This window comes from Apiospora kogelbergensis, assembly GCF_038363985.1.
Source record: "Apiospora kogelbergensis strain CBS 113332 chromosome Unknown utg000003l_segment0_segment0, whole genome shotgun sequence".
Taxonomy (NCBI): Eukaryota; Fungi; Ascomycota; class Sordariomycetes; order Amphisphaeriales; family Apiosporaceae; genus Apiospora; species Apiospora kogelbergensis.
This window is the reverse complement of record NW_027117420.1, coordinates 4,935,049-4,951,961: the sequence shown is the minus strand read 5'-3', so window position 1 is coordinate 4,951,961 and position 16,913 is coordinate 4,935,049. Positions and strand designations below refer to the sequence as shown.

The 16,913-nt window shown below is 51.5% G+C and overlaps 6 protein-coding genes across 6 annotated transcripts; 1 reads left to right on the top strand and 5 right to left on the bottom strand.

Annotated features, from left to right (window-relative positions):
- Positions 1-1,228: 1,228 nt before the first annotated feature.
- PG998_006375 (uncharacterized protein) lies at positions 1,229-1,740 on the bottom strand (the record flags this gene model as incomplete). The annotated part of the gene is made up of 3 exons (XM_066873193.1): positions 1,229-1,404; positions 1,448-1,684; positions 1,737-1,740. 3 exons carry the CDS (start codon positions 1,738-1,740, stop codon positions 1,229-1,231), a joined length of 417 nt encoding a protein of 138 aa, XP_066733290.1.
- A 1,808-nt stretch (positions 1,741-3,548) lies between these two features.
- PG998_006374 (uncharacterized protein) lies at positions 3,549-4,773 on the bottom strand (the record flags this gene model as incomplete). The annotated part of the gene is made up of 3 exons (XM_066873192.1): positions 3,549-3,742; positions 3,908-4,178; positions 4,528-4,773. The coding sequence occupies 3 exons, from the start codon at positions 4,771-4,773 to the stop codon at positions 3,549-3,551; spliced, it is 711 nt and encodes a 236-aa protein (XP_066733289.1).
- A 1,033-nt stretch (positions 4,774-5,806) lies between these two features.
- PG998_006373 (uncharacterized protein) lies at positions 5,807-7,916 on the bottom strand (the record flags this gene model as incomplete). Its single annotated transcript, XM_066873191.1, has 5 exons — positions 5,807-6,282; positions 6,357-6,473; positions 6,533-6,596; positions 6,770-7,726; positions 7,764-7,916. 5 exons carry the CDS (start codon positions 7,914-7,916, stop codon positions 5,807-5,809), a joined length of 1,767 nt encoding a protein of 588 aa, XP_066733288.1.
- A 1,700-nt stretch (positions 7,917-9,616) lies between these two features.
- On the bottom strand, positions 9,617-10,135 carry PG998_006372 (uncharacterized protein; the record flags this gene model as incomplete). Its single annotated transcript, XM_066873190.1, has 1 exon — positions 9,617-10,135. The coding sequence occupies one exon, from the start codon at positions 10,133-10,135 to the stop codon at positions 9,617-9,619; it is 519 nt and encodes a 172-aa protein (XP_066733287.1).
- Positions 10,136-11,143: 1,008 nt separating this feature from the next.
- PG998_006371 (uncharacterized protein) lies at positions 11,144-15,219 on the bottom strand (the record flags this gene model as incomplete). The annotated part of the gene is made up of 7 exons (XM_066873189.1): positions 11,144-11,482; positions 11,590-12,329; positions 12,392-12,547; positions 12,598-12,645; positions 12,701-12,760; positions 12,814-13,002; positions 13,062-15,219. The coding sequence occupies 7 exons, from the start codon at positions 15,217-15,219 to the stop codon at positions 11,144-11,146; spliced, it is 3,690 nt and encodes a 1,229-aa protein (XP_066733286.1).
- Positions 15,220-15,788: 569 nt separating this feature from the next.
- PG998_006370 (uncharacterized protein) lies at positions 15,789-16,759 on the top strand (the record flags this gene model as incomplete). The annotated part of the gene is made up of 3 exons (XM_066873188.1): positions 15,789-16,385; positions 16,440-16,635; positions 16,704-16,759. 3 exons carry the CDS (start codon positions 15,789-15,791, stop codon positions 16,757-16,759), a joined length of 849 nt encoding a protein of 282 aa, XP_066733285.1.
- Positions 16,760-16,913: the final 154 nt, after the last annotated feature.

The window sequence follows — 16,913 nt, the reverse complement described above, 5'->3', positions numbered from 1 at the left end:
CACAAAAAAGTACACAGTCAAGTCAAACTGCACTGTCGGTATCCGGATTGCAAGTATACCGTGGCGATCAACGGTACATCACGACAAGACAGTCTAGATAGACATATGGAAACGTATCACGGTGTCCCGAGACCTAAGAAGCGACGCAAGGATTTAAGTAGAACCTAGAAGTCCTCTTAGACAAAATTCATCATTGTTGTTTCTACTTGTTCTTGCCCTTTCCATTCTACGTCACCATCACAAGATATGATCGTATTCTTTTCAAGTCACAAAGTTGAAACAAATTAGGAGGTCAGCCCAGGGGGAAGGGGGAGGGAGCCCAAGTTCACCGTTTCACGACTTGGTCGTCCACTAACCGGAGACCGATTCACTTACCCAAAACTGTAGAAAGATAAAGAGCCATTTGAGGCCGTCACGCATACGTTTCACAAAGTGCGACTAGAACATACAGTATCACACGATTCGCTCTATTGTACAAATGAATTGATCTACATGTTGCTAAGACTTCCCTTGGCTGTAAAGCTCTTCTTGTTTCTGGTGTTTGACCTTCTTTTCTTGCTTGACGCTCTTCTTTACCCGATAATGACTCCGACGGTGGCCCCATCCGTCGCCAGTCATGGTAGTTGCCGGCAATCTTTGCTATATTGCAAGAGCTAGAGTCTCATAGTAGCTGATTTGATAATAATCTGAGTCTCTGAACTACCCAGGTCGCCTCACTGAGCTTCGTTTGAGCTCCTGCTACTGAAGATTGAATGACGCAGGGTGTTAGTTGAGAGCCCTGGAACTTGAAGTCCCATGCCCCCACGAGCTTCGCCCACAACAAATGCGACTTGCCCAACACCCTTGGGCGGCCTGGTGTCTTCCAGGCGTCGTATTTCGTCCGCTCCTGATCTGAAGTTCCTTTTCCTGGACGGCTTCAGCTTCCCACCGTCTTGCAGGCAAATTAGAAGCTTCGGCTTCTCGCTTTGTTTCTAATCTCGATAGATCAAACTTTGATTGGTCTCCGCCATCTCACGTCCAGTATTCTTTGATGAGCTCTTCAAACTCGTACAGTTTGTCCCTGTATCTTCAGGTGTCCTATTGATGTCCAGAGCCTTGCCATCTGGCCAGAAACTGGTTGCAAAAGTTAGCTCTTGTTCTACATGGTAAGATGTCTAAAATAAGCACAAAACCTACCTATCGAGCGAGGGCTTTGAGCGCTAGCCCATGATCCGAAGGGGCCTTATTCTTAACCGACGCTTCCACGAGGGCTGGAGTGAGCGTGGCATATGGGAGTTGGTGCCACCTCTTCAGATCGTCGTGCTTGGGTTGGTATAAGACGATCTGGTGACTGTGGAAGCGGGCAACTCGGCTCAGGAGTCGGCGTTTGCGTCGAGCAAAGGTTTGCAAAGTATGGATCGCTAACTAGATGGATCACGCATCCTATTTTGGCAAGTCTGGCGCATACGACCATTCAGGTTTTCCATGCCATCACAGATCACCTGGACGCGGAAGCTTGCAACCTTGGTCTTGCCCTCACTCTGCAGCGCGTCTAAGACCTTTTCCAGAGATTTGTGGGCGCCATAAGCACTACCCATACTCGCTAGGAGTGTGTTGGAATTATTGACGTTCGGGTCGAGCTTCGTAGATAGGGTGGCAAGGGATTTTGGTACTTTATCCGAAGGTTTTTCCACGTGGTCCGCAGCTAAATCAGGTCAGTAAACTAAATCGCAGGAAGAGTTCGAGCAGCTACATACACATGCTTGCTCTTAGGTCAGTCAAAACACATATCGATGAGATCCTGAAAGTCGGAGTATGTGGAACTGCTCCTCAGTACTGGATGAGGCTTGTCGTCCCAGTCGACGTCGCGAAGAGAGATACCGGGGCCAAACGACCGGCTTTCTGCCAAGGCTGGAGTCCTTCTCGTGAGACTGCTCTTCGCCACATTCTCATCTAGCTTGGGGTTGTTTGGTGCTGGTGTTGAGATTTTCCCTCATAATCGAAAAGGGTACTCTTGTAGTCTTGGGTTGGCTTCGAGCTGCCAAGAGAAGGTCTGGGTCAATTGATTTCCGTCAAGATAAAATTAATGCAAAATAAAACGAGAGGAGTATGAAAATGAAGCTGATCTCAAGCTGATCACGATGATGCAAGACGCGCGTCGAACAGAAGTTGGTGCAACAAACTGTAAGGGTATGTAATCTAATATGCTGTTTGTTGTTGCGCTAAGGAATAGAAGGGAGTGCTCCAAAACTATTGTCAGAGTCCGGCGCAACCTTCCGTAGAGGAAATTGGAACTTGGAACCCCTGCGGCAGAACTGCTCAGACCGCACGAACCGGCTCTTCATGCGAACGAGGAGCGCCCATTTTCTTGTACTCGCAGTTTTCCTAATGCTCGTGCGGCGGAGAGGAGCAGTTACCTTGGCATGGGCTGTTACTCCTTGCTGGTCACACCAGGGCGCCGAGGTCAATTAAAAAAGTAAGAAAAGAAATAGAAAATCAATCAGTCGGCAATGGCGAGTTTTATATAGGCCGGATGAGGACCCTGATAATGTACAAGCAGCGATTTCTTCGCCATGAACCGTGTCGTCGTTTCGGCTTGGAAGGGCCAGTCTTTGTTAGGGTGATTGATTACTTAAGTTACTAATATAACCTGGGTAATTACTTCGATATTAAGAATTGGGAACGGGCGTGTGTTGAAATTTCAAGGTAGAACGAAATTTAGATTATAGTAATAGTAAAATTATCGGGGGCGGCAGGAACCGCAGCCAACATCTAGAACGATCTTCTTGTCTTCCCGTAGCATAGTCTTTAAATAAGGAGACCCAGGTGTGTAATGGATGAGGCTAGTATGTATTCAGCCGATGGATTCTTCTCCTCCCGTTGCTGTATCTAGGTTTTGATCTCCCCATCGAGTGTCTGATTGATACAACTGCGAGGCTGAGTAGGCTAGGATCTCTGGTTCAGGTCTCCACCTGTTTTGAGGGTGCTTCCGAATTCATCAAGGTCGGCAAGGACATGTTGCATGTACTCCTCGTCAGTCTTCTGGGCATCCTCTAGAATGATGAAAGCCGGGGTGTGTTGACATGGTTGGCAGCTTCGTTGCCGGGGAGTTATTAGCCGCTGAGTAGGTTGTTTTATTGCCCCTCTTTTATCTTCTTTCGTTGTGGTACTATCACCTTAAACGTAGATCGATGTGTCTTTCGTGAGAACAGGCGGAAAATAGATGCCAGGGCATTATTGCGCAGTCCTATCAATGGACAGGGAATGATTATTAGTGCCATCCCCTAATTCGATCTGGGACTTAAGAGAAAGATAGATTTCGACTTGATTAAGAGCGTCTCTCGAAGCCTCGAAATATATTGTAAAGGAGATGTGTGGTTCTGTCATAAACAACCTCTATAATTTATATAGCGATATTGCGCTTGATGAAAGCTGCTCCCCTTTCCCCCCGAGTGTGGCGCATGCTAGTCATCGCGTTACTCTGCCTTCTTGGAGAACTCTCAAGCAGCTGATCCGGGAGAGTCTTGGGAAGGAGACTCTTCTACTTATGTGAAGAGTCGTTGCCCGGTTCATTTGACATCCGTAAAGGCCAACGTGGTGCTCCCAGAGTCGAATGTCCACCAATCGGCTGCTGACACAGTATACTCGACGCCATCTCTCATGGAGTGGCATACGACTATGACTATGTAAGGTGTTTCTGTAGCGTATGTCCTAGTACTGCGCTTGGATCTTGGATCTCCGACGTTGATCTCGTTTATTGCAGCTGGTATTAGTGTTCATGTCTTTTTGCCAGTTTCCCGTGTGTCGTTTTTGTCTCACTTCACAGTGGAATTGCTGTGATGTCCGGGACCCTCATCCTGACATCCCAACCTGCGCAGCACTTGACTGAGTCCCAGTACTTCCCCTGGGTCTTGATCTTGTCGCGTACGTGCGCTTTCACTTCGTCGAGTGCTCCATGATTCACTACGTCCTTCGGGTGCTCTATGTAGGCTGCCAAGAGCCCCGATCTCCTCCACGAAGCAGAAGGCGCGTCGAAGCATGGCAAGGTCCTGCCAGTGCGAATTGGCGTATAAACATGCCTTACGGCGCAGCGTAGCTACCGAAGGAGGCGGCGCTGTGCTCTTCGACCGCACAGCAGATGATCTCTGCCATAAGGTGGCGGGCAAGGTGATCCATCTCTGGATTGTTGGTGCGGTCCACTGTCAATCGTGTAAAGTCTGGTTCTGATAGTTTCGTCGACAAGTGCACGTTAAAGCCTCTGTGGACTCTCAGCTGGATCTCCCAGTCGGTCCATATGTCTGGCATTTCTTCGTTCATCTGCGCTTCCGTCTCTTCTCTCCACTACTGCTTTCCCACAATCGTGTAGATGCGGGCTCTGGTGCCGGAACCGAGAATAGAGCAGGAGCAGCGCGGAGGACAGGAGGGGCGTAGCCCGGGGGAGGAACGGAAGGATGCCAAACCGGACGGGGGTCTCGTGGTGCAGGTGATCGAAGTTCTTGATAGACCCCAAAAATAGTACACACGCCGTCCGGGAAGTTTCTCTCGTACTGAAGTAACCGGTCCAGAGCGAGGGCCAGGCGCTTGCTCGGTGCTGTTGCGTCCCGGTACAGTGCTCTGGTCATCCTCTATCTTCTGGATGGGGTCCAAAGCCCGTATGTGTGTTCGGACAGCGATCCAGCACTTGGTGATCATGTAATTTAGGCCGTTATTGTACGTGATGATGATCCAACGGATCACTATATACTCCTCGTTGCTTTCATCCGCGGAGAACCGGTTGACGGGCTGGCGGGGCATCTTGCTGGGTTGGAGCAGAGATCATCTCGTGTGCTTGGACGCTTATTTGCCCTACGTTATTGTCATGGGCTTCCACGAGCGTATTGGTCCCAGAAGTCTCCCTGGGCCGTGTTGTTTAGCTCGTGGTAATGCTGTTCGCTTCTGGCACGCCTCCAGGCGTCGGCGTAGAAGGTGAACTGCTGGTGTGCAGCTCAACCAGGAAAGTTGGTATGATCTCGGTAGGACTTTATGTTGAATCGTTATAGTTAATATGTAGGTTGTGTGCAAGTGTGAGGGAAACAAGATGAGGTGAATGCGTACTTGTCTAAATGAAATAGCGTGTGAATGCTTGGTGGTGTGAGAAGAATCCGTCTCGTTTCTGTTTTGTTGAGTGGAGAGAGATGGAGGAATTGTTTAATTTTGTTGGAAGTTATAAAAAAGAGCCCAGAACTAGATCCATTTTATCCTTGATGTGTGGTTTCTTAATGAAGGTGTGAAGCTCGACTGTTGTATTCTATGTTTATGTGTAACCCACTTTATGTTCGAAGCGAGAATTGATTGAAGACTTATTTATCTGCCTACAGGCTAGCAGCCTCATCGCCGAGGGCAGTATTGATTGTAGTAGGTAACTGGATTGTTCCGTTCTGTGTTTCGTGTATAGTACAAGAGATCTAATCAGATTAACGAGTGCCATTGCAAATACTAAGCCTGCTGAGCCGGCGGAGCTCTCATCTCTGCATTACATGACGATCACACGTCTGATACAGCAATGTGGAATGTCGCGTCCAGATTTGATATTATTATACCACCATTATCTGTAAAGACTCTGATACAGGTTGGTAGGATTTGAAGAATTCATGTGTGGGGTATCTCTCTTTCTTATACATCCTGTTCTATGAGAAGCTGCGTCATCCAAGATTGAACAACCATGCCAATGACTCATCCTGAATATTATAAATATGTACAAACGAAACAAACAATGAGTCAAAGTCTGACTCAAACACGCTGAGCATCAATCAAAAGCAATCACTAGCCACAAACACCAACCGTCCACTCAAGAATAGTAGACCGCCGTGCCGTTGGCCGCCGTGTAGCCCTTCATGACGAAGTCCTTGAAGATCGCCTTGCCGCTCTGGATGATCTGCTTCTGGTCGGGCATGCACGTCTCCAAGATGTCCCAGAAGTAGCACTCGGCCTTGTGCGGCGCGGGCAGCTTGTTCTTGACGCCCGAGATGTCGGCGGGGCCCGTGGTGCCGTAGGGCTTCTTGCAGCCGCCCTTGGTCGACTTGGTGCCGGTCGCGACGTCCTTGTTGGACATGGCGCGCATGAAGATGCGGTACGCCGTCTCGGGCTGGTACGCCGGCACCTCGTGGCCCGCGTTGTAGACGCGCGAGAAGGACAGGTTGCCGAACTGCCGCACCATGCCGCCCGTCTCGTTCTTGCCTGTGTGGATGTCCGTGTAGCCGGCCTTGCGGAAGTCGGCCGTGTACTTGGAGCTGATGTTCAGGCTGACTGCCTCGCCGCCGCGCCCTGTTTCAAATCCAGTCAGCATCACAGGGGTCTCTCTCCTTCTTGGGGCTTGTTGGGGTAGTAGGCAAACTTACAGTTGCATTGGTAGTCGCGGTCACCGTACATCATGGCGACTTTGACGCCCTTGTCGAGGAGGTGTCCCAGGCTCGCAATGCTGTTCCCCACAATGAAATCGCCCGTCTTGTCGAACACTGGGTGAAAGAATGTCAATCAGATGCTAATGTTGGGTGGAATCAGTGTATCAGCTTACCTTGGCTAACACCTGCGGCGAGGCCAGTGAAGTTCAGGGGCACACCAAGGGCTTGCTGCACTTTCTTCGAGTTTAGGTAGCCGGCGGCGTACTTGGGAGGGGAAAAAGCCGATGGATGGAGCCGTGAAGTCGAATGGGTTATGCTGTATCATGTTGTGTTAATAAACTTTGGTCGCCGATCCTCGTGTGTTTTCAGGCCATTCCATTCCGCCGATGGAGAGACATATATGTACTTACCAGGTTGACGTTGTAAGGCTTGTGCACGGTGTCGAAGCAAGACTTGAACGTCAGCGCACAGGCGTCGTTCACCTCCTTGCTGATGCCGAGGTTCTCGGGGTCCTTCTGGGCGGCGAGGTTGCGGCACTGGTGGATCATCTGCTGGCACTTGGGCCAGCTCGCGACGGCGGCCTTGTAGGCCGTCTCGTTGATGATCTGCAGGCCGTACGTGTTGTTGTAGGCCGTCTCCGGGTAGAAGGGGATCTGGACCTCGGCGTCAATGCAGGTGTTGACGAGGCCCAGAGTGTCCAGGCTGAGGGGGATGGCGTTGCTGATCTTCTTGGACGCGAGCAGCGTGTTTTGCTTGTCAAAGTACGCGGCAAAGGACGGGCCGTAGTGGCCGCCGTACGACTCAGTCCAGATGGAGAACTTGTTCGTCTTGGGCTTGTAATGCGGGAACTCGCTCATCCACGTCTGCATGAACTGCCACGCGGCGTGGGCGGCCGTGCCGGTCGTGTTGGCCGTCGACACCTGTTCCTGGGAGGGGAAGACTCCGGCAAGGGTCGTTGCGTTGACCTTCGCCTGCTCGCCCGGCTTGGTCGGGGTGACCAAGAAGGGGTTGGCGGGCTCGTTGATGGTGCCGTTGATCAGCTTATCGTAGGAGAAACCTGTCTGCACCGGCTGGTCGATGTACAGCATGTTGACCTCGTTGTTCCACGACCACGGGTTGAGGACGGTGTCGCGCGAGTTGGGCGCAATCGTGCAGGGTCCGTTTTCGTTGAGGGCCGCGACGACGGAGGGAGCGCCGGGGCCGCCCTGCAGCCAGAGGGAAAGCGGCGCATTGGCGGGATCCTTGCGGGACTCGAAGAACCAGAAGAAGGTGTGGACGTCGTAGGCTCGACCCTCGGCGGCCGAGGCTGGGAGGTTGACGTAGCCGGAGTACGACTTTACGCCGGGCGTGGTCTCGCAGATGTGCGTCTAGTAGAGCAAAGTGTTAGCGGGAAGGGGAAGGCACGAGGCGGCTGGGTGCGCTTGCCTCCTTGAAGTCAATTGTTATCTTGGGGTCCGCAGGCGACCTGACGCTCAAATGGCCAGGGCGGCCGACGGGCGTGGCGTTGCAGAACGACGCCGCAGCCAGGGCTGCAGCCACAAGTGTAGTGAAAGCCATATTAATAACAAGACAATCAGATTATGAGGTGAGATGAGTGTGCACGAGAAGACTATAACCACGAGTCGACACCTCTCACCTTATATCTTCGTGCAACATGGATGCCAAGCATGATAGCATAGTTCAATCGACTTGTCAGCAACGAGATTGCAGCGCCATGATTGCAACGCTATCACAACGCAACTTCTGCGCAATAGCGAGGGGGCTTGGTTGTGATGCTTGGGCGGAAGGCGCGCTAGTCCAGGCTTCCAAATATCCGTCAAGCCTGCAATTTGCTGCGACTAGTAAGCTAGACGGCGCCTCTTTGACGTGAAGGATTAGACGATGAGGCTAGCGGCGGTAGTAGTGTTGATCAATTGCTGGCTGGGTTCTGGCTGGGGACAACGGCTCAGCCGCGGTGGAGTGGATAGACGAGTCCCGCGTTGGCGTCTTGGCCTGCCCGCGCCACTGGTTCCAGCTCATCTCATGAACTACCGGCCTTCTTAAAATAGGCCATCTTGTACTTTTGGACGCTAAGGAGGCCACTTTAGGTGCTTACATCATGGACACAATTACTACATCGCAGGGTCAACTTTGCCTAGCTGCTCTGCAATTTGGCCGCCCGATGTTCCGTCTTTACTCGGCCGAGTCGGCATTGCCAGACACTTGAATAGCCATGAAACTTGAAAATACCTAACACATAAACTTCGTATCATGGAAGGTTACTTATCTAGATAAGATGCGTAAGATTGAGGTTATTACTAAAAAGGCTTATCTGACAAGACACAGTACCCTTGGTCATTTTCAAAACTCTTTCTATTTAACCAGTGCCTACTCAACTCACGCGGCAAGCCGTATTCTGGCATCTTTTGAACTCGACTCCGGTCTGTATTACCACTACGAATGCGTACTCCCCACTCGTCCCCTTTGTACTGCTGTTGGTCTTCTGGTTCGCCTTTTTGATCGAGTATTTCGTCGGTATCATTTCGCGTCCCGTCGAGTGGCTCGTGGAACGCATCTTAACCAACCCGCCGCTGCCACCAAGCGAAAGGGGATCGGGAGACGTGGACTGGTCCGCCGAATGCGCTGGGGACGCAGATACGGTGCCGCTTAGCACGGTTACGTGTGAAGGAGATGAGGAATCGGGACAAGATGTGCTCCCAAGATATGGGTCCTACTTCGGCGATGCAACGACCCCAGTTCCATCGTATACCTCTTTATAGAGTTAAGGTCTGGGACCTTACCTACAAACGAAGTACTTGATCCGCTTCCTCCATTCAGCAAGCACAGCTCGCAACAGCATATTACACCTCCCACGGACGCTGACACATATTGCACCTACACATCGATGTCATTATTCGCCACAAGGTGTTCCACATATCTGATCATACCGACAAAAGTCATCGAGACGTCGAAGCCATGGAAAAAGTACAAACCTAACTACGGAATCAGTGGGATAATGATTTTGAGCAAGGTCTAAACGGGTCGGGCGCACGATGGGCTTCCTCGACACGTGGTATTGCAATAATTCTATATGATAGACAATGGAAACAATAGGAATACAGTCTAAATCAAATGCGATGTCATGACCCCGACACTCAAACACTTTCCAAAATTCCCCGAGCCGCATCCTTCAGCTCAGCCCTAACCTCCCCCTCAAGATCGCCTCCGGCGTAATGCCCACCACCCCATAGAACCCCTCATTAATATCATCCCGAGCATTAAACCGCGTCCCATCCACCTGCGCGCCCACAAAGACCCCCTTCGACCGAACGTAGACCCAAACAGGGTCCTTGGCGTCGCGCGCCGCCGAAGCCGAGTCCGCCCCCCACTGGTCCCGCGGTGACGGCGAGCCCCGCGCCGAACCCAAATCGCTCCTGCGCGAAGGCCCGCACGGCGTCGTCCGTGTTCAACACGCACACCGACTCGGTGCGGTCGACGCCCAGGACTGCTCCGGCGCCGACCGTGTACGCGCTGAAGGCCGAGGGCGGGCTCCAGGTCCCGTCGGGCAGGCGCGCCATGACCACGCCCGAGCCGGCGGAGCCCGACACCCACATGCCGGCGCGCATCGTCGTGAAGATGGCGAGGCCTTTGGCTTGTTGGAGAACTTCGGCGGGGATCTTGGCGCGGTTTTTGCTTTGCTGTTTGTTGGAGTCGGGGGTGGTATCGACACTCATGTCAACCCCGTCTTTGGTGAAGGACTTGAGGATCTTCTGAGCTTTGGCGATTTCCTTGTCCATTCTAACGAGTGTTGGTAAGGCTGGGATATGTGTGGTGATAGTTGATAGCGAGTGATGTGTTGGATAATGGCTGAATTGAGAAAAGGAGGTTGTTGCTGAAGAGTGTTGTTGCTTGATGGGCACGGAAGTTTGCTACTTCGTCGAGGTCTCTGACACTTTTATACTTGGATCACGAATGTTTCTTCCCAACGTGGTCTTCCAAGAGTCTTGCATCTATTCCAAATACTCATCATCTTGAGTCGTTATTAGCTGTGGCTGTATAAGTCAGCTCGAGGAACTATGATGCCCAATATGGGAAAAGTACGCCTTCATTCATTCGCTAACATAAGCATATGCACCACGAATCGGACTAATACCAGGACAGCTAATCCCATTTTAAGTTGATTGGTTAACCACCGGGGCAGCACATCGGCATCCCTGCGCGAGCCCTCTCGGGCGCATCATCCCGCTAACTCAGCGCTAGACTGTGCCCCCTGTAGGCCATTTCAATGAATGACAAATACCGACGGCGCAGTGAAAGGCGTCCGTCGTCTCCTCTGGCATATGCCACTTCTCTCAGCCTCTCTTCACACGAATCAATGTTCGAATATTCAATCATTGTTCCTTCCGAAAGAAATCGCAATTCAATTCCGCTTGATCCTAGACCAGATGCAGAAGAAACAAGCTTTAACATTCACCCAAGCACCAGCTCGAGATGGGACGGCGCTAATGGAATAAGCTTGTCCCAACCGCAATGGCTTGTTCTAATCTTGACTCCAAGAACGATGTCCATTGCAAATATTCTCGCACACAGCTAGCAGGAGTGGGAGAAAGGAGAGATCGTATTGAGTAGATAGACTGTAATAAAGTGAAGTGTTACTCTTGAAAGAAGGAAAGCAACCAAGGAAAGCTAGCATAGTGCGCTAATGAGCGGAAGGGGCTGACCCCTGTCACCTTCGACACATGTTTCCTACCAGCTATGCCGACTGCATGCTGCGACGAATATAGAGCGACATATGCTCAAGTCTGTTAAGCATTTGGCCCACCACCAGTAGCAACAGCAGGGCCACCACTCTGTCCCCCGTGCGGAGCCTGACTCTGCACCGTAGAATCAGCACCCGATGTTGGAGGGCCCTGCGCCCCACCGATTTGACTCCCAGTATTGTAGCCGTAAGTTGACGGACCCTGGTACTGCTGTTGTCCATGGAAGCTATTCTGCCACTGAGGTGCTGGCGCCATGGTCTGTCCTTGCTGGGACATCGTAGCAGGTGGATATCCCTGATTCGCACCGGGCCCAGGATTGCTCCAGGCCTGGCCGCCGCCCTGCTGGCTGAGGCCTTGGTAAAACCTCGGCTCCGTCTGTGTTGGCTGGGAATCAGAGAAAGATGAGCCAACATGTGGAATCTGTGGCATGTTGTCATACACCCCGCTCGGTCCAGCTTGGCCCTGGGACGGTCTGTGTTGTCGGTAGATACTTCCCCCGCGGCGGAGGGCCCACCTGTCGTATACGCACCACCATTACCACGTAAGTCGTCGTAGCTCACTTGATGATGAGGCAGGTTAACCATGTGATTTCCCTGGGGTGGGTAGTTTTGAGCGTTATAAGGCGAACCGTACCCGGCCGCTGGGTAATGGTTGACGTTTAGTCCTGGAGGGTTCATCGTAGCCGAAGATTGGCTTGTGTGATTGTTCTGGTACGGCATGTGTGACTTTGCCCGCAAGCCATAGTCAAAGGCGCGGCGATCCCCCTGGGTGCCTCGGATATCGCCAAGATAAATACCAAAGTCGAGATATGCCTTCTGTACACGACGGAAGTGGTCAAGCCGTAGCATCACAACAACATTCTTATCATCTGACTCGTCATCTTGAGCGATCTGGCCGCCGTGTGCGTCGTACTCGGCCAACGCCAGCGCCGTTTGGCACGCGTTGCGAATCTGCCGCCCGTTCCAACGGCTGAAAGCGTAGTCGCGGAAATGCGTCTGGGCGAAATCATCAACAGCTGAATAATCGAATATGATCTGACGGCCCTGTCGATCAAAACGTTCCTTGATGATGTCCAGGTTGAGCTTGAATACTTTTCTGGTCTTCACCGCGTCTAGTTCGGGGTAGTACAGGCTCATGTGGATGCGAGACGCGAAGGCCTCGTCAAAGTCGCCAATACGGTTGGTGGTGAGGAAAAGGATTCCGGTGTAGTATTCGAGCACACGAAGGAATACTTCGGAAGTGTATCAAATCAGCCATTGCCATCATGGGGAAACGACCGATAAGGAAGCTTACCTGCGACCAACCCGTTTCTCGCAAAGTCTTTACGCTCGCGAGAAGATAAGAAAACATCTGCCTCGTCAAGAAGAAGGATGCAGCCCCATCGACTCGCAAGTGCAAAGTTCTTCTCCAACTCTTGCTCAACCTCTCTAGCGGTAGTCCCAAGGTCGCCTAAACCAGTCAGACACATATTCTCAAGCTTATTTGAGGGTTTTACCTACCACAGGTTATATGAAAGAGTGGCTTCTGAAACAGCTCCGCCACACCCTCTGTCAGGATATTAGACTGTGGAGTTTAAATATGTAACGGGAAGGATTCACTCACCAGCGGTTGTGGTTTTTCCGACCCCTGGGGCGCCATGTAGAAGCATGATAAGGCCTTTGCCTACATAGACTGTCAATAGAGATAAATGCGGTGGGCATATTGTGTTCAGGTACCTTTCCCTCTAACCAAATCAGTCCGGTCATCCTTTGCACTTGCAGCCTTTTTATCACGAAAGTGCTGTGTGACCAGTGACCTCACCATTTCACGATGGCCATCGGGAAGCTCGAGTCGGTCGAATGCACTCAGTGTTGACTTTCGTAAGTCTCGGTTTTCATACCTCAGGTTGGTCAGATCAAGTTGGGCTATGTATGTGGTTAGAAGGTTGCCGACTTCAACGGGCAAGCCCAGGCTTATGACATACCCCATTTGCGTGTGCGGAGCACGAATCCAAAGGCACGATGCGTCATGACGAGGAACTCCTCGTCTTTGAGCTTATCTCCTGTACTAGAAATCATGTCTCCAAGTGGGCGAGGCTCGAAAATCAACGATGGGGCGTGGAATGGTGTTTTAGGTACCATTGTTTCGATAAATTCCTTTGCCAGCGTTTGGTCAATAATTCGACCTTCTGCAATGCTAAGATAAGTACAACAGATCGAGTTGCATGTAAAAGTGGTGTTCGCCTCTTGGGTAGCTGTGAGGCCGAGTGCAGGTGACCATTCTTGTCGTGTCCCATCGGCAAGGGCTTCACCGAAGTCAACAATGACCTGGCTATCTATGTCCTCCCCCGTATGAAGGGAGTCGCCAGTGTAGTACATGGGTTGAAGCTTCGTGATATCGAGCAGCATCTTTCCGCGGGTGATAAGCCTTTCACGCAGGTCCACGTCTTTGGCAAGCCGCAAAGGATATAATGGCAAGGAATCAACGTCCTTGACGCCTCCATAAGGTGTGATCGTATGGGTGACCGACACAGGGCCAAACTTCTTGCCGTTATAGTCGATGTAGGCGCACCGCACTTTGAATGTCATTCTATCCTCGGCCTCCTCCGTATCATCATCCGAATCATCTGTGAATCGTGACTTGAAACGAGATTCAATATCTCTACCCGAGTGATGGGGACTTTGAACCTGAATGACACGCAGTGCCTGCTTCCCTGCTTGGTCGAGAACCTCATCCCCTGGCTTGTAAAGATACCACAGATCATTGAAAAGGATCTTGCTGCACTGATCGCTTGCGATATGTTCCAATTTGGGTTTGATTTCGTCATCGAAGAACCTCATCAAACAACGCAGGTGGAGGAGAGCTGTTATCGAGTCTGCTGGATTCTCATCTACTGAATCATCTGATTTTGAATCTTGTTCAGCTGGGTCCCTTTCCGTTGGACCGTTTTCTGCTTGGGTCCCCTCCGTTCGATCAGTTTCTGCTGTATCCGTTTCTGCTGGAGCCTCTCCTGTCGGATCCTCTGCCGCCTCTGCAGTGGTGGTGGCCTCATGGTGTGCCATTGGATTGCGACCCTTCACGCTTTCTTGGGATTCCCTTATATCAGTTACTCCCTGAATCTGCTCCTGGGTGTGCTCTCCAGTTGACCCATATTGCTGGGGCATTTGTGTCCCATCGGAAGTAAGGAGAGGTTTGTGTTGGCTCGTGTCAGACAAGCCTCCGCTTCGGTTCAGGTCGTCAAAATGTTTTTCCAACCCATCTAGATGGTCTCGCAGCTTCTTCTCGTTGTAAACAAGCACCCTAAAAGGGCGAGTGAGTACTGAGCTGCCGTCTGCAATACTCACTGGAATGCTCGTTTCTCCAATCTTCCGAAAGACGGCATTTAATGCCGCCGAGTGAATTCTGAGCCTTTCAGGAGGCGGCTCTTGAGCCGGGTTCTTGGCCACGATGTCCCTTGGTTGATACTTGGGCTCTTCCATCGAGCTAAAGCCCGGCATGCCAAGCCAGGGGCGTGTGTAAAGCTTGGAAACCACCTGCCAGTCCAGGTCGCCGGTGACAGCGTGAAGTGGACTTGAGATAGACTCCTCCACGGGTCTCTCCCATGCCCTCGCCATTCTCACCCAATCAACCCAACCCATCACAGCAGGCTTATTTTCTAGGTACATCTTTGTACCTATTAAGCGCGATGTCTCTTCATTTACCCTATCGAGAGCCTTTCGACCTTCCATCCTCCTGGTACGAGCTCTATCCAATCTTCGTTCTTTCATTGTCCGTTGATACGCCCGGTGTGAATTCGACAGCCTCCCCAGAACATGAACTGTGTCGGTCATCACTTCGCGAATGAGCTTTTCATCATAGTCGTCATCTGAGTCATACGTAATATCGGAATCGGATGAGATGTCGGATTCAAAAGTGGGATGGTTGGCCTCTTTGCGCTTTGTGGCGCCTTTCAGGTTGAAGACATTGTTGATCAGAGCAATGTTTGTATCGATGGTCTTGAATCGCTTTTCTATTGCTTCGGGACTGAGGGTAGCTGGCGCAGTTGGCCCGCTTGCTTCGCTTGCTTCGCCATCACTGTTCGCCGGCTCACTTGGATTGAGACCAGCACTCGATGTATCTGAAGGGGCTGGAACTGAATCCATGTTGTCTTTTGATGAATGCCCGAATGGTTGAAATCGCGAATGCCTGGTTGGATTGGGGAGAGAATTGAGCTTTGACGGATTTGGCCTTTAAAAGGCTTCAGCGTCATGGTTCGGAAAGGGCAAGATCTAGGGAAAACAGAGAGTCAAGGGGAAATGCGGGCTTGGTCTTCGGGGCTGCAAGTGATTACGTTGGACCAAAAGCCTCTGCACGCCCATGAGAGCCGATAATGCAGTGAAACTTCGTTTTTACTCGCTATTGGAGCACCGGCCTCGACTGCATATTATTGACGGTAGCCTGCGTCTGTGATAAAGTGCATGATTGGATGTGTGGAAGATATCAGCTGCTATGGAAGGGGTGGGCAGAGGCGGGGTTTGTTGGGGGCCATGACTGCATCTAGGCCGCAGCATTGAGTCTGCGTCCCAATGCCAAGTTTCAGTAACGTCCATCAGGCTGGGCTACCAGGCTCCTCGCCCCCTTCCATCAGTGCTGAGTAGGTGGTCCGCCGGCGGAAAACAAAGTCAGCAAAACATTCAGTTTAAACGTTAGCTCTACTATTTTGAGGTCAAAGATGGCACATCAAGATACCTATACTGGCACTGCCCCTATTCCGCACAGATCAGGCACGGCCATTTCCCTTCAAAGTCCAGCAGTGGACTTCATTGAAAACAGAGGCTCGGATTACCATCCTGCGCTGGACTCCACATTGTGCCGTTATAGCCCGACCCAGCGCAAATTCGTCCCACTCGTGAGCCCTTCCGCTGTCATGCATATACCTGGCGCTTCAAGTCTGGCTCCTATGCTCACAGGCCCAGGCGTGCCCCAGCCCCGACCTACCCCTGGATCCATCGGCGACATGGGGTTCTGGGGTGAAGTATTTCCCGAAGCCATGAGACGCTTGAAGCAAGAGCCACTACACTACAGTGGGCAGGGCCAGTCCGAGTGGGGAATCCGACACCTTCAGGTGTGGCCAGACGTACAAGCGAAGCTCGATATGGCACGAAGGGACTACGAACACTTCAACGGTCAACCAACAGTCGGGAAATTCCGGAGGAAGCTGCGCCACGCTATGGACAAGGCGGCTGTCCCTCTTCAGCAGGGGATAAAGCTGGTTCCCGATATAGACATAGCTTCACCGGTGGTGGGAGCCATCGATCTTCTTGTCGATGTGAGTATCCGCGTCAAACAATCTTGGGGGAGGGGACACTTACCCGGGCCATAGGCATACCGGCAGGCTGCTTCTGTGCGCGAGACAGTCAACTCTGGGTTCGACGATCTGCCAGAAACCTTCGTGACAATGGACTTTAATCTAAAGGCTTACCCGAAAGACGGAAACATCCTTGCGGCATCCATTGATCTCGTTCTGGCCATTTTCAAGGCCATTGAAGAGGCTGTGAGGTTTTACACCAGCGCTCAAGGTAAGCGACATTCATAACAAGCTAATATGTTACAATCAAATTCACGAACATAATCTGACGGATCGCAGCCAAACACGCTGGACTTGCAATACTCGATGGGGAAGAGTACGAGAAAAGCTCCTGAGTAGCTTGAACGAGATCAAGGCTTCCTCGGCGAAGCTCAAAGCAAGGGCAGGCCTTTCGTTCGAACACCGCTTGATTTCTGGTATGTGATCCTTCTAATCCGTCAACACAAGCACCCAATTTCCAGAAAGTATCTACTACCGCCAATGGGATTT